Genomic DNA, 15,051 nt, shown 5'->3' with positions numbered 1-15,051 from the left:
CTACCACAATTTATTTTCAGTTATGCCTTAAATAAATAAATAAAAAGTTGTTTAAAATTACAAAAAAAAAAAAAAAACGTTTGAAAGACTTTATAAAATCTTTAAAAAGTTGTACTACAATATTTGGAATGGTAACTCCTAGTATAAACTAAAACACGACACGAAACAATTTCGTTTTAGGTTGGCGGATATATTTATCTCGTTTAGTATCAATTAATTGGCCGGGTTGTTTAACCCGTTTAATAAACAATTCGTATATGAGTCATGCTAAATTTAAATGGATAACCTAATAAAATAATAGAATAAGGAAACTAAAAAAGGTATGTGATTTACAAGTTTAACTCATCAACTCATTTTCTATTTATTGTAAACTTGTTTACAACTTGTCAATCAACTGTTTAGATAAAAAGAATGTTATACGCTTTGTTTTAGTCTTACGTGGTTTAAAATACGCTTATAATGGTTAAGATACTTGACACAAATACTTACGAGATTGGCTTATCAATTTCAATATATCAACCTATTACATTTGACTATATAAAGTAAATAATATAATTAACTCAAACACTAACATATTCTTATATTTAAATAACCCTTTAAAACAAATTTTGAAAACATTAACCATTTATACATTTTTACGAACTTTTATAGCAACTTTAAATATATTTTTTATAACTTTTTTTCATTTTATTTATATATATTTAGTGAATAAATGATTTAGTTATGTATGCCTATAAAACATAACTACCAAGTTTCAACTAAACAATTCAAAACCTAAAGTCCAAATTAATAAGAAAAAACTCTTATCATCAAAAACCAAAACAAACATCTTTACGTATCTTCATATAAGTAAACGACATCTGAAACCAAAGAACCAAACCACTAAATAACTTTCTTTGCTAACATCCAAATCTAACAAACCCAAAACTTAAACCTACAACCAAATGTTCATTCATTCATTCATAATTCATTCATCATTGTGTTGTCTTTTGGAATCTACAAAGCACAACAAAAACTACCAAACTTAAACTACTTGTACCCGCTAACAACCAATAATACTTATCCAATCTTGCTTCGGTCATATCATCCGAAAACCAGTTCCCTTTCCCGTCTTCGGTGCTCGTAAAATATTCGACTAAAAACACCAAAAACGCGCTTAAAAAGCTCCCAACGCCAAACACGCTAGTGTAAAGAGCGATACCCATAGTCCGCATCCCTTCGGGCACCGCACTATAAAAAAACTCTTGCATTCCCACAACCGTAAAAATATCCGAAATCCCTAACAATATGTATTGTGGTAACAACCAAAAAATACTTAATGTCTCTAGCTCCGAATAATATTGTAACCTTTTCATTTCAACCGTGGCAGCGAATATCATTGCGATAACGGAAAGGAACATGCCGACCGCGATTCTTTGCATGGTGTTGATCCCATTTTCGTTGCGTAAAATGAAGCGAGCGAAGGGGATGAAAACGGTGTCGTAGAATGGCATAAGGAGGACAATGGAGATAGTGATTGCGCATTGGAGTGTGGCTGGTGGGATCTTGTAGGTGTGTCCTATGTTACGTTTCATAGACATGCCTTGTTTAATGAAGAAAGTGTTGGGTTGTTGGAAAATGACTGCGAACATCAGGAGTGTTGTCCAGATTGGTAAGAGTCCCATGACGACTTGGGCTATTTTGACCAGGTGGTTACTGTTGGTTGACTTTTGGTCAGCTTGAGATTCTGTTTGCTTTTCTTGTTTGACACATAGTGGTTTGTCTTCCAGCCTGGAAAAGAAACAATAGACATGACATTTTTACTATAAATAATAATAATAATAATAATAATAATAATAGTAATAGTTTGTAAAAAGATAGTAAAATGAATGTGTGACGGTTTCAAACAACGGATTTATTTTGGTGACCATGTGTCAAAATAAAGTAAACACGTAGACAAATCTTTATATGTTCTGAACCTTGAGAGCCATCAAATCGGTGTTAAAAGTGTGAAACTTTCTCACAAATATGACGAGACAACGTAAAAAAAAAGGTTGAAAACAGAACCCGAGTTTAATAAAAAAAATCCATGGATGGAAAATATGATTATGAAGAAATTTTGAATCAATATAAAACAACCTGGTCTACATTATATTTTAGAAACCGGGAAAATATATACTTCATTCGTCCCATTAAAAGTGTCAAGGTTTGAAAAACATAAAATTTAAGCTAGCTTGAATGATTTTTTTTTTCTTATCAAATGACAATAATGCCTTAGAAATTTGCTCCATCAATACTTTTTATTATTGTTAGTTGTGTGTGTTTAAAGGTAAAATTTAGATTTGACTAAGTTTTAAAAACAAACATTTGTAATGAGAAAAAAAAATATGAACATATTTAATAAAAGTGAGAGTATTAATTTCATTATAACATATGTTAAAAACAAAATTATTTGGAAAGAAAGAGAAAAAAGAATGTTGAACCATAAACTGAAATTTGTAGTCTTTGTTAAATAAAACCTTAAGAAAAAAAAACATTATCTTTTTAAGATAGTGGCCCATCCACTAATTATTGCAACTTCAATTCTATGTTATAAACTCTTCATGATTGGCATGCAATAAATAAAAAGTAACTCTGTATGCAATCCATGTATTTAATTTTATGTTGTACAATATTTTTATTTTGTGAAAAAGAGACTTTTAAGTTGCAAACATAGTGTATTGCCATTAAACCATAAGGTACAAACAAAAACCGAACATTTAAGTTGAAACATGAATCACAAAGCACTTACTCTAGCTCCACAAGGTTGGGTTTCTCGTCAGCTTTCGAATGAATAAACTTAGACAAACAACCTTTAACTGCTTGAACCACTTTCTCCATCGCTTTAACGTCATTGCTCCGATCATTTTCGAACGAATAAAACCCGCTCCCACAGGAGAATACGACCATCGACACTGCCATAGCCATCGCGGGCACGGCAAACCCCAGGCCCCAACCCACTGAGTCCTGTATGTTGGGCATTATCGAAACACCCAAAAGACTACCACTACAAATACCGAAATACCACCATTGGAAAAATGCCCCTTTTTTGTCAGGACTGGTATTGGTATTTGTAGTTGGTAGCTCGTCTTCGGTGTCGATTTGATCGGCACCAAAAGCTTGCAACGAGGGGTTGTACCCGCCTATACCTAACGAAATCAGGTATAGGGAAACAAACATTGACGAAGAGGATGTCGACGCTTTTGATTTGTTTAGCGCGGTAGAGGTTAGCGCCAATAGCCCCTAAATGAAATTAACAAATGTAAATTAATTAGTTAAAAATATTTTTATAAACGACAAATGTTACTACTACTTTATTACTGTAAATATAGAATGTTTTGATCCGTACAATGAGATAAATGAATGAGGAGGCTAAAATGGTGGAATATCGATTCCAATACGAGTCGACGAGTGGGGCCACGAGTAACGGCACCATTGATGTGAACCCGGTCCAGCTGTTGACGGTTTGGGCAGCGGATGAGCTGCTCATATGCATCACTTCGGTAAGGTAAATCACGAGATTTGAACCCACACCTTTAAACACGAACCTTTCAATACCAGCTATAACTGTCAAAATATATATATATACAAACGTAAATAAAAAAAGTTAATACAAATATTAATCAAATGATGAAAGAAATTGATTAATACCTATAAGAAGAACACATGGTTTGTTGAGTGTCCGAAATCGTTTATCTCCTGCCATTGATGAAATGAAGAAGTTGTAATGGGAGGTGATTGGAGAGACAGACAAGGCACGAATGTTTGAAATATAATGTAATTTGGAAGCAAAAAAGTTAATGTAATGGAACACTCGATAATACACTAGCAGACTTAAAGGCAAAAAGAAGCTAAGCGTTTCAGTTGAATCTTTCGTCACGATGCTCATATGACAGGAACATGTCAAAGTAAGTCTGATAGATTTGGTTCAGAATCCAGAACCTTTGTTTACGGTAAAACACTAATTCTGTTTACATTGGTTATCGGTTTGGTTTCACGAATGATTTTACTTTATAATACTAGACCGAATATATATAGATTGCGGATATTAGTTTAAAAACAAAACCAATAATATGTTATAAATTATAACGTGTTTCCAAAGTTTTGTTATTACTTGTGTAAATTTCCTTTTTCTATAAATAAAGTTGTTTGTTTTATAAAATCATTGGACTGAATTACTTGTTTGTTTTTCTATAAATAAAGTTGTTTTTACTTGTGTAAATATCTTTTTTCCAAAGTTTTATTATTAAAGACATTAATAGTTTTAATAACTACAACAACCGAAACATATGTTTCGTGATGACGAGTTAAAAAGCATGATTACGGATGATTTTGGATAAAGACAAGAAATAAGGGGTTTATGAAATAAGATTAATTAGTTGTTAAAGCATTTAAAAGAAGGTTAATAAGTGGCAAATGTTGACATAAAGCTTGACTCCTTTGTAGAAGAATTAAATTAGCTAGAGTATAAGTATAAGATACTTTATGCTTCTGTATGAAACAATCTGTTTAATTATAGTATCTTATTCTATGCATTTATCATCTGATTAAATACGAAATATTAAAGTCGCTTGAAGTGTATGAAGTAGAACGAATAAATAATATAATGATTATTGGAATAATTTGTTTCGAATAAATGGACGAAAAGATAAAATTAAATGATAAAAAATAGATGATAAAGATTTAAATATGAAGATTAATGTCTAAATTCAATTGTTTGTTTGAATTATATGTTTTGGTTTATCCATTAGTATTTCATTTGCTTATTTAATTAAGTTTGAATTAGAATAGGATTAGTTTAAACTTTAAAGTTTAGTATAAACACATGGTTATGTAATTGTTTTATTTATGTTGAGTTTTTGAGCTTAACGGAAATTGGATAAGACGAGTTTGTCTACTAATATATTATCATATTAGAAACACACTAATTTTATTTATTCTGTTTCGTGTATACATAAAAATAATTATGTATTGATTGAATATATATATATATATATAAGTGTATTATGTGCCTTGTACGTTTTTCATTTGTTGTTTGTCTAAATCATGATCTTATTTAAGTAATTCCACATATAAAGGATACTTTTTTTCTTAATATATAACAACTTATATGTTTCGAGTGCATGGAATTGGTAAAATAGAAGGAGACGTTGCATAAGCATGCAATTTCCACGTGGAGAGTGGAACGGTCGATGTGCTTCCACGCATATACCCAAGTCCATCACGTGTCCACTACTAGTTTCTGTGCCACCTTTTAGACTAAATCCACTTGGATTCAAGGATTTCATTGTTATTAGTGTGTAAATCCTGTATTTCAAAAGTGGGGATGTAGTTTTACCCAAGCTTACCTGTACGGGTCTATTGTATGATATCTATCTTATAATTTATAAATACGGTCGGCATCAGGTTATGACATTAAAATTAATAACGAGAAAAAATAAGCACGTCAATGCTAAAATACATATTAATTTAAAAACAAAAAAAGTCATGCATTACAGCGACGGACTAACGTGAATTCGGTCGTATCAACAATACAAACACTAAATCGTAAGAATAAATTATTAATAATAAACATTTTTTAGTAGTTTTTACTAGGGGTGTCCAATATTTCAATCAGAATCGAATAACTCGAAATTCGGTTAGACTCGCATTCGAATTTGATTTTAGAAATCGAATTTCGAATCGAATACGAATTTATGATTTTAAATTCGATACGATTCAAAATTCGAATTCAAATTATGCATTTTATTTTTGTTATATATATACATACACATGGAAAGATAAACTACATAAATCTTTTGAGTTATAGAGATTAAAAATTGAAAGTTCATCATTTTGGTCAATAATTAATGTAATTAGACACTATCATTTTGAATATTTAGGATGTGATAACTTTAAACGATTTATTTATTTTATGTGCTTGTACTTTTTGTTGTTTAAAAACTTAAATTTGTGATGGTTTTGAAACTGAAATAGATTTTTTTAACTGTATACGAATCGATTCGAATTTCATTCTCGAATCGAATTTCGAATTAGCTTTTCAGAATTCGAATCGAATTTATCGAATCTATTTCGAATTCGAATCCGGTCTCAAAAATTCAAGATTCGAGTAATTCGTTTCGAGTAGATTCGAATATTCAAATATTCGATTCGTTGAACACCCCTAGTTTTTACTAGTCATCGTTTATATTATTATGGTGTTAAAAATAAAATCAAGTTACTCTATATAAGGGTTAATATATACTATTTTGTTGGATAAATAAGGTATATTTAAAGTGTAGGAATATTGGTATAAACTATAAAGTGTGATGTTAAAATAATATACTTGTTACATTTAAATGACATGCATAATAAGAGCATATTAGACAATCGATGAATATCGACAAGATCATCACGTCAGACAAGGAAACAAGTATAGAAACCGGACTTCACGGACGACCTAGCTAATCTATCAAAGAACATTCTCCCTTACTACACGCACGGTATGACATGGACAAACTTTTGCGTTGGGAAATCGCAATCGTCGTGGCTATCTCGTTTTCCATGTCGACTCTAAGTAAGACCACATATATTACGTTGTGTCGTGTTATTTTGGATGCCGGATGGTCTAACATGAGCACGTAAAAACGCTATCCGCTTATCCAGATCCTTTTGTCTTTGTTACTCATATTTCCTATTTGGTTTTCTAAACTAGTAAAAAATAACTCTCTTTCTTTCAAAATCTCAAGTTGTTTATTTCATAAATGTTCGAACTAAGCAAATTACAACTAATAATATTTCACAGGTTACGTGTTTAAGTTCTCTTTGCTTTTAATAGCTCTTAAAGTTTGATAATGCAAAATTGCAAAGCTTCACTTATTTTGCTCTAAAAAGTAAAAAGGATAAAAAAAAGAGAGAAACTTTTCTAAATAACTTTAATAAACAGCAATATATATATATATATATATATATATAAAATCAACTAATCAAGTGTAGAAGGTGGTCCACAGTGACTCGCAGAGCCCGAGGAACCAATGATTTATATTTAGTAGAATAGGCTTTGCAATTCAAAAGGGGATAGCGGCGCAGCTTGTTGCTCGCTTACCCATTATCCAGATGTAGTTCGGTTTGTGTTATATATAAAAGAATCAGAAATTGAAGTGTTATTTTGTATTAATCGCGTAGTAATTAAATTTACTTTCAATGCTAACTTTAGAACGCAGTTATAAGTGGCACAAGAGTATAGGCATTACTTCAGTAATATATAAGCTTCTGAACCTATTTATCAAAACATTTTTACCTCTACATATTAATGATAGTAGTTTATTTTTTAATATATCATATATAAAAGATTAAAAGGTATGGTTAGGGTAAAAAAACAATAGTTTTGTAAGAAACATAAGAATAGATCTAATGACCGAGATTAGTAGTTTTATGAAAACTGTATTGTGCGTGTTCTTTTTTAGTGGTGTGCTTAATTTTAATGTATTCTCACACTTCTAACAAAACAATTGTTTTTCATTTGAACCATTCTCTTTATGGGTAAGGTTATAACCGAATTCGCTTCAACTTGTTGTAACTATAATCAACAGATACGTACATACAACAAGTATTCTATAAACAAACAGTATAATAGTTAAACAAATAGGATGTCCTATGTAATTTAATTAAAAGAAACATGTTCTATTGTGGTTCTAGATTTAGTAAGACACGTATCAGCAAATTATCGAGTGAGTTGACATGACTAATACAAAAACACCAAATAAAAGTATAAATTACTAAATGGTGTCGCCCAGTCAAAGCGGGCATATTTACTGAAGATCATGTTTGTATCAATTGGTCAATGTGGGGTTGGTCAAATTTGTTGTTGTCGAGTCACTTAACATTATAAAACATTTTAAAAATATCATGAAGTTGATGCTTATTAAGTTATTATATAACTTTGGGGCCATCAATTCATCCTTGGGCATATATAAACCCACAAAGGAACTCATGGAAGATGGCAACATTGTCACCTTTAGGGGTGTGTATATATATATATATATATATATATGTGTGTGTGTGTGTGTGTGAGAGAGAGAGAGAGAGAGAGAGAGATGATACATTTATTATATATTATATGAAATTGAGAGTTTAGTCTAAAGGAGTTGCGGTCATTTTTGGGTCAAACCTGTAAACACATTTAGCTTAATAGACTTGTTCGTGTTATTCTAACAGGTTCATGAGTTTGATCCGCCAACCCTTAAACACGACACGTTTAACAACCCTAGACTCACGCACATCATTTATGACCCAACCCTCCATTATGGATGGCTATATAATGCTATATAATCGAATATCGAGTTAGATGAATCTAGCTATATGTAATGCTCCTGTTATAAGCTGGAAACATGACTTCATAAAATGAGAGGATATAGGTTGGATTAGAGACGTTTTAGACCCATCATGTCAAATCTATCCGAGCTCATTAGCTCATATGTTGAGCGCGATCCAAAGACTGTGTCGTCACCAACCATTATAAACGAGTACGATTTAACTAATACCGTCGATTATCTTACTCTTAAAAGAGAAAAGGAAGAGAGTAGGGATGGCGACATGCTTTTGAAAGGATATAAAGAGAACATATTTGGGATGAAAGAGAAGAAAGGTGCCACTAGTAATATATGGTGTTCAGTTGCTCCCCAAAGCTAGCAATGCTGGTGCTTTTCTGATTTGGAGTTCACTTAATTTGGATGCCACCCTTTATATTATTAATAATAATGGTTACATGAATATGCATGTATGCCCATCAATATCATGATTTAGACCTTTCTCATTCAACCTATGTTTTTATTTCATATTTTATTTTCTACTAAACGTTCATTTGTCTTTTATTCATCACTCATCAGCAAACACTACACGTTGCCATATATATGTTCCTTGTATACTTCTTATTATTATTAATATTATTATAATTAGTAGTAGTTTTTATATAACTGTTAAACTTTGATTTCCTTTATTTTGCTTCATACACATGTACTTAGAGCCGAGGATCTCTCTGGAAGCCACCTCTTTATTCCTTTGGATAGAGGTACGGTGTGCCTACATCCCACCCTCCCCAGACCCTACTTATAGCTTTGCTGTCGGTGAGATTGTACTGGGCATGATTGATTGATTGATTGATTGATTGATTGTATACTTCTTCTTTTTCATTTTTTTGGTAAAAAATATATTTCATATTTGAAGCAACAACGCAATCAATTTATGTCATATTTGAAACCATCCATAACCGAACTAATCAATGAAACAAACCGATACATGCAAGTGAATCTAATAAAAAACCGATGGGTCGGTTTTGGTTATTGACGTTTTATAACCGACAAAACCGACCTGGACCCAATACGTATTACGTACCGAATGATACGAATGTCAAATGGTAAAACTAAAATTATACAAGCCTGATTGTATAATAGTTGATTTAGTGGTTAAAATAATTTCAGGCTCAAACTTTCAAATCCAACTACATTATTTTGGTTATTTCAGTCAGACTCAAACATTTCAAGACTGAAGAAACACTAGATGACCCCAGCAGATTAAGGATAATCTTAGAGTTAAGTAGATGTTTCCCACGAGGGTTAAGTCCAGCAAAGATGGTTATTCTTCTCGACCTGCAAAACAGACACCGTGAGCTCGTCACTGAGAATGGGGGGGGGGGGGGGTTCCTCCTTGTGACCACCCTCCGGCGTGAGAATCAGACTAGATTGCTCTGAATATAAGTGTATATCGAGAGAAATAGCTAGAGAGAAGATGATGATACCGTTCCAAGGTGTTGGAGTATTTATAGCCGAAGGTAGGTTTCCAAGCAGGTACGGCCAGCTGTATAATATTCCTTTTCCACCAACTACGGGCTATGTTCGTGTCACGATGGGAGTTGGTGGGTAGGCAGCGGCTGATAGTGACATTTTGTACTGGAGCGTGCTGCTCCTCGTACTATTGTCGGTGAGATGTCACCCTGTGATTGGTTCATGGGTTGCTTTTGCCAGATCTTGTCTATTTGTCCATACCTTGGTAGGTATAGTACAAAAGATCTTCTAGAAGCGTACGGACTGGCTCTTTCGGGCGGGAATATTCCCGCCCTGCTCATTCCTTCTTCAGGTGACATTACTGAAGTATAAGAGTTAGTGACTTATGCGTGTAGCCTTACTGTTAGTGCGGGTAGCCTTCCTTCTTGGCTTGTATCTGCAGCTGCGGGAACAGGCAGGGTACTTTACCAAGGGAGACTTTCTAGCGGGAACAGCTGGCTTACTGCGTGTAAGGTCTTCATCTCTCTGAGCATGGTGGGTCCTGCGGATCCAGTTGGTATTTGCGCAAACGTCCCTCTTCAAGGTGAGTCTTGCGGGTCCAACATGGCTTTGCTGGGACCTACCTCTTCAAAGACCAAACCTAGTTCATAGTTAACTGACCCAAATTGAACCGTAAGTTAGTAACCATAAACGACTTAATTGAAACCGATTGGCTATCATTCTCCGGTTAATCAAAAGTTCGGTTATATTCATACATCCACTAATTATATAATATATCTATAAATTTGTCCACTATAAAACTTGAACATTGAATCTCATGAGGTGAGTAATTTTCGTCACACCTTATTGGTAACACTAGTCTACAAACATTTAAAAAATAATTAATTATTTTAATTAAAAATCATAATTATATATTTCATAAAGATAATTTCACGTATATATACTTTCACATAAAACAAACAAGGTTAAATTTCTATATCTTCTAAGTCATCATACTTTCACATCAAACACAGTACGTTTGGGGTACATATATGCTTTGTGATGTTAATAAAGTATTAAAATGGCGTGTTTGTTATTTAAACATAAGAAGTCATCCGTATTTAGAAACTTAACTGCGTTTGATGTGAGCGTATAGCACAAACAAAAACATATATACTTAAGCCACGTTTTATGTAAAAACTAATAGTTTGTTTATTCAACATCATTTGCCAATAATCAACAAAATTGTTTACCCTATTAAGTTGAACACAATATGAATTGATCGACTATGAATGAGACTTATGAGTCGATAGTTAATACTTACAAGATATACTTAAGAGGCTAAACAATCAGGTTCGTTGTCCCATTCACAAAAAAAAAATTATTTTTTAATATATGTATAAGACGTCATTTTTTTGTTGAGGAACTTATCATACACCGAATCTTCTAGTTGTATGAAGTGAACTTTATGGTAACCCTCATACCGGTTAGTACGGGTTTCGTCATTCGGTAGAGGGCCTACAAGAAAAATTCATGGACATCTCAAACCAAATTTAGACCTAAGGGTATCCTAATATTTTGCTCGAAGTTATATGATACATAAAAGGAACAATTTTTTATTTTTCTATTTCTTGTTTTATATATATTTTTGCAAATCGTCAAGAAATTTGAGGGCCGGGTTGCCCGGCCTTCATAAATCCACTTATGCCATCATTACTCATTAGTCACGTATTTTATTTATTTAAAATAAGTCTTGCAAGCTTTTCAATAAGAAAAAGTAAAGTTTTGATTATTTTAAATATTTAGACGTTTCTTTTTAGCCTTTCAATTTTAGTATCTTTTTTATTCATGATCAAAGAAGAGCGATAACATTGTGATTCAAATACGACAACACATTATCAATACATCAAAACTTTAATTATTATGATATAACGTGTTCATATTTACATGTTAGTGGCAGCACTAGCCGAATATAAGAAGCATGCGTTCACGACACTCTAATTCATCATTTAAACAAGCATGTCCATGCATTCAAAAGATATGAAAACTTCGTAAAAAGTGGCATTTAATTGACTTGAAGTATTCTCTAATAAAATAACCTATTTAAATCCTGTATGTTCAAAAAAAAGGATATTAAAACTATTTTTTTTCACTTTCTCAAAGTAATGTCAATATAAGGGATTTTTACATATTTCCTCTTATTAACCACCCTTAATTACATACTCCTCTTGTCTTATTTTAAATGTCATGGGACCTAAAACACGCAAATATATACATACTATTAAAGCAATATGCATTTTCCACTTGTTAAGCTTCTAGGGCCTCCACATCAATATCACCTCAAGGCCATGTCACCCATTACCTTTCTTAATCAAGCCAACTCATCCACTAACCTATATTTAAACCATAACATATCTTAATTTTTTACCCTAATCAACTTTTTCTCTCTTTCACCTATTAATAAATTCCGGCGAATATCATTCAAGATATTTATCAATTTTCCGGTAAGTTTGTATTTTATAATAAACTTCTGGTTGTTTATCTATTTATTTCCGGCAACCTTATGATTTTTTTCGGCTATTTTTCTTCTAACCTTTTTATGTTTATTCTCATTGTTAACTGATTTTATTAAAATCAGTTTAGGTTGTAAATCATAAACGGGCATGAAGGTGGTATTTGGACGTTTTACGTTTTTCCGGTAAGACTCAATTTTAAATTTTTTCCGGCTATGTTTTATATCTATAACAATGGTTGCTTTACATTATTTCAGGTTATTTACCCGTTTAATTTGCTGAAGATTTCATTTTAGTTTGTTAATCAAAATCTTATATTCCATTGTTACGTTTTCCGGTAAGTATTTCCGGTAAGTTTTTTCGGTAATATTTTCCGTATATCAATATTAATATTCTTTTTTATTATTTTAGTTAACATTTTCCGGTGAGTGTCACGGCTTATACAATCTTATTTCCGGTAACATCTATTTTCATGTTGTTAGTTATAATTAAAATAATCCATAATATCAATATTAATATTCTTTTTTATTATTTAAGGTAATTGCCGACTCATATAATTTAATTTCACGGAATGATTATGAGTTTATAATATGTATAGATTTTAATTTTAATGTTGATGTATATTTTATTTTGTTAATTTGTTAATATTCATGTATATTCATCTTCCTGTGTTTATAAAAAATAAAATACGATTGTATATCGGAAATCTGAGACAAGTTTGATCTATATTATTTTCCGGCGTGTTTTAATCTATTCAATATGAATTATCTCATTAATACAATTTATTTTGTTTGACTTTCCTTATTGTTTTAAATAACTTCATTAACATAAATATTGTAATTTAATTATCCAATTAAAATATTTTATATTCTTTGACTTTCCTTAATTTATAAACAAACCGATTTTAAAGTTAATTTGAATTATTTGAAATTAGTTATTTTATAGTCAACGTTAATATTAATTAATTATTTTTGTAATAACAATAAATTAATTAAAATGTTATATTGTTAGTTCAAATAATTTACAATAATTGCAAATCATTTCTATTTATATTATCTTTACATAAATAAGTAAATAATTTATAGTATATAATCGTATGATATTAATTTATAGTTAACGTGAATATTAATTAAATATTTTTATAATAACAACAAATTTTTTGGTATATAATCATACTTCGTAGTACAAATTACAAGTTACAAATTTTTTGTTACAAATGTTATACTGTTACTTCAAATATTAAACTTAAAACGTTATTAGTAAAGTAAATAAGTAATTTATATAAGTCATTTGAAAATAAGTAAATATGTAAATAATTGCACTAGTTATCGTAAGTTGTTTGAAAATATTAATTTTAATTCGAAAAATAAGTAACCAATATTTTTGGTATATGTTGACTAAAATAATTTAAAAACTAATATTCTTATATTTATTTTTGGTATAAGTTAATTTGAAATTTTTTTCATAAATTTAGATAATAATAATAATATATAAAAATTACTTAAAAACGTATATTAAAAACCATATTGATTTTATTATGTCAACTAATAAATTTACATAATAAAAGTTATTTTTGACTAAAAACCGACATGATTTCTATGTTTATTATAATATGTTTTATTTACAAATCTATTTATCAATTCTGTTTAAATTATACTTTTGACTAAAAACCGACATGATTTCCCAAAGCAATGATTTATTTACAATTATTTTTAACCAATTTCCATATTATAATTTACAATAATTGCAAATCATTTCTATTTATATTATCTTTACATAAATAAGTAAATAATTTATAGTATATAATCGTATGATATTAATTTATAGTTAACGTGAATATTAATTAAATATTTTTATAATAACAATACATTTTTTGGTATATGATCATACTTCGTGGTACAAATTACAAATTACAAATTTTTTGGTACAAATGTTATACCGTTACTTCAAATATTAAACTTAAAACGTTATTAGTAAAGTAAATAAGTAAATTTATATAAGTCGTTTGAAAATAAGTAAATATGTAAATAATTGGACTAATTATGATAAGTTGTTTGAAATTATTAAATTTAATTAGAAAAATAAGTAACCGTATATTTTTGGTATATGTTGACTAAAATAATTTAAAAACTATTATTCTTATATTTATTTTTAGTATAAGTTAATTTGAAAATTTTTATCATAAATTTAGATAATAATAATAATAATATATCAAAAATTACTTAAAAAAGTATATTAAAAACCATATTGATTTTATTATGTCAACTTAAATTTACATAATAATAGTTATTTTTTTACTAAATACCGACATGATTTCTATGTTTATTATAATATGTTTATTTACAAATTTATTTATCAATTCTATTTAAATTATATTTTTGACTAAAAACCGACATGATTTCCCAAAGCAACGATTTATTTACAATTATTTTAACCAATTTCCATATTATAATTTACAATAATTGCAAATCATTTCTATTTATATTATCTTTACATAAATAAGTAAATAATTTATAGTATATAATCGTATGATATTAATTTATAGTTAACGTGAATATTAATTAAATGTTTTTATAATAACAATAAATATTTTGGTATATAATCATACTTCGTGGTACAAATTACAAGTTACAAATTTTTTGGTACAAATGTTATACCGTTACTTCAAATATTAAACTTAAAACTGTTGGGTTTCTATGGATAATTAACACTTAGTTAACCATTTAACTAGTCACAATTAAGGCGGAAGCGTGATATTTACAAACTAAACATATCTATCC

The 15,051-nt window shown here is 29.9% G+C and overlaps 1 protein-coding gene across 1 annotated transcript; it reads right to left on the bottom strand.

Annotated features, from left to right (window-relative positions):
- Window positions 1–878: 878 nt before the first annotated feature.
- Window positions 879–3,943, bottom strand: LOC143550886 (protein NRT1/ PTR FAMILY 5.9-like). The gene is made up of 4 exons (XM_077041449.1): window positions 3,670–3,943; window positions 3,368–3,585; window positions 2,771–3,261; window positions 879–1,770 (listed from the first exon to the last, which is right to left on the bottom strand). The coding sequence occupies exons 1-4, from the start codon at window positions 3,905–3,907 to the stop codon at window positions 975–977; spliced, it is 1,743 nt and encodes a 580-aa protein (XP_076897564.1). The 5' UTR covers window positions 3,908–3,943; the 3' UTR covers window positions 879–974.
- Window positions 3,944–15,051: the final 11,108 nt, after the last annotated feature.

Source organism: Bidens hawaiensis, unplaced genomic scaffold (assembly GCF_021521415.1).
Source record: "Bidens hawaiensis isolate Kalapana, Puna unplaced genomic scaffold, B.hawaiensis_p1.1 tig00016190_1, whole genome shotgun sequence".
Taxonomy (NCBI): Eukaryota; Viridiplantae; Streptophyta; class Magnoliopsida; order Asterales; family Asteraceae; genus Bidens; species Bidens hawaiensis.
Note: the sequence above shows the minus strand (reverse complement) of the source record. Positions and strands in the feature narration are given on the sequence as shown.

Bases quoted from the DNA above. Each gene is read 5' to 3' on its own strand.
- LOC143550886 (XM_077041449.1), bottom strand. From the start codon at position 3,907: ATGAGCATCGTGACGAAAGATTCAACTGAAACGCTTAGCTTCTTTTTG. The intron at 3,262-3,367 runs GTACGGATCAAA...AATTTCATTTAG, and splicing joins CCTCATTCATTTATCTCATT to GGGCTATTGGCGCTAACCTC. The intron at 1,771-2,770 runs GTAAGTGCTTTG...TTTCTTTTCCAG, and splicing joins CCCAACCTTGTGGAGCTAGA to GCTGGAAGACAAACCACTAT.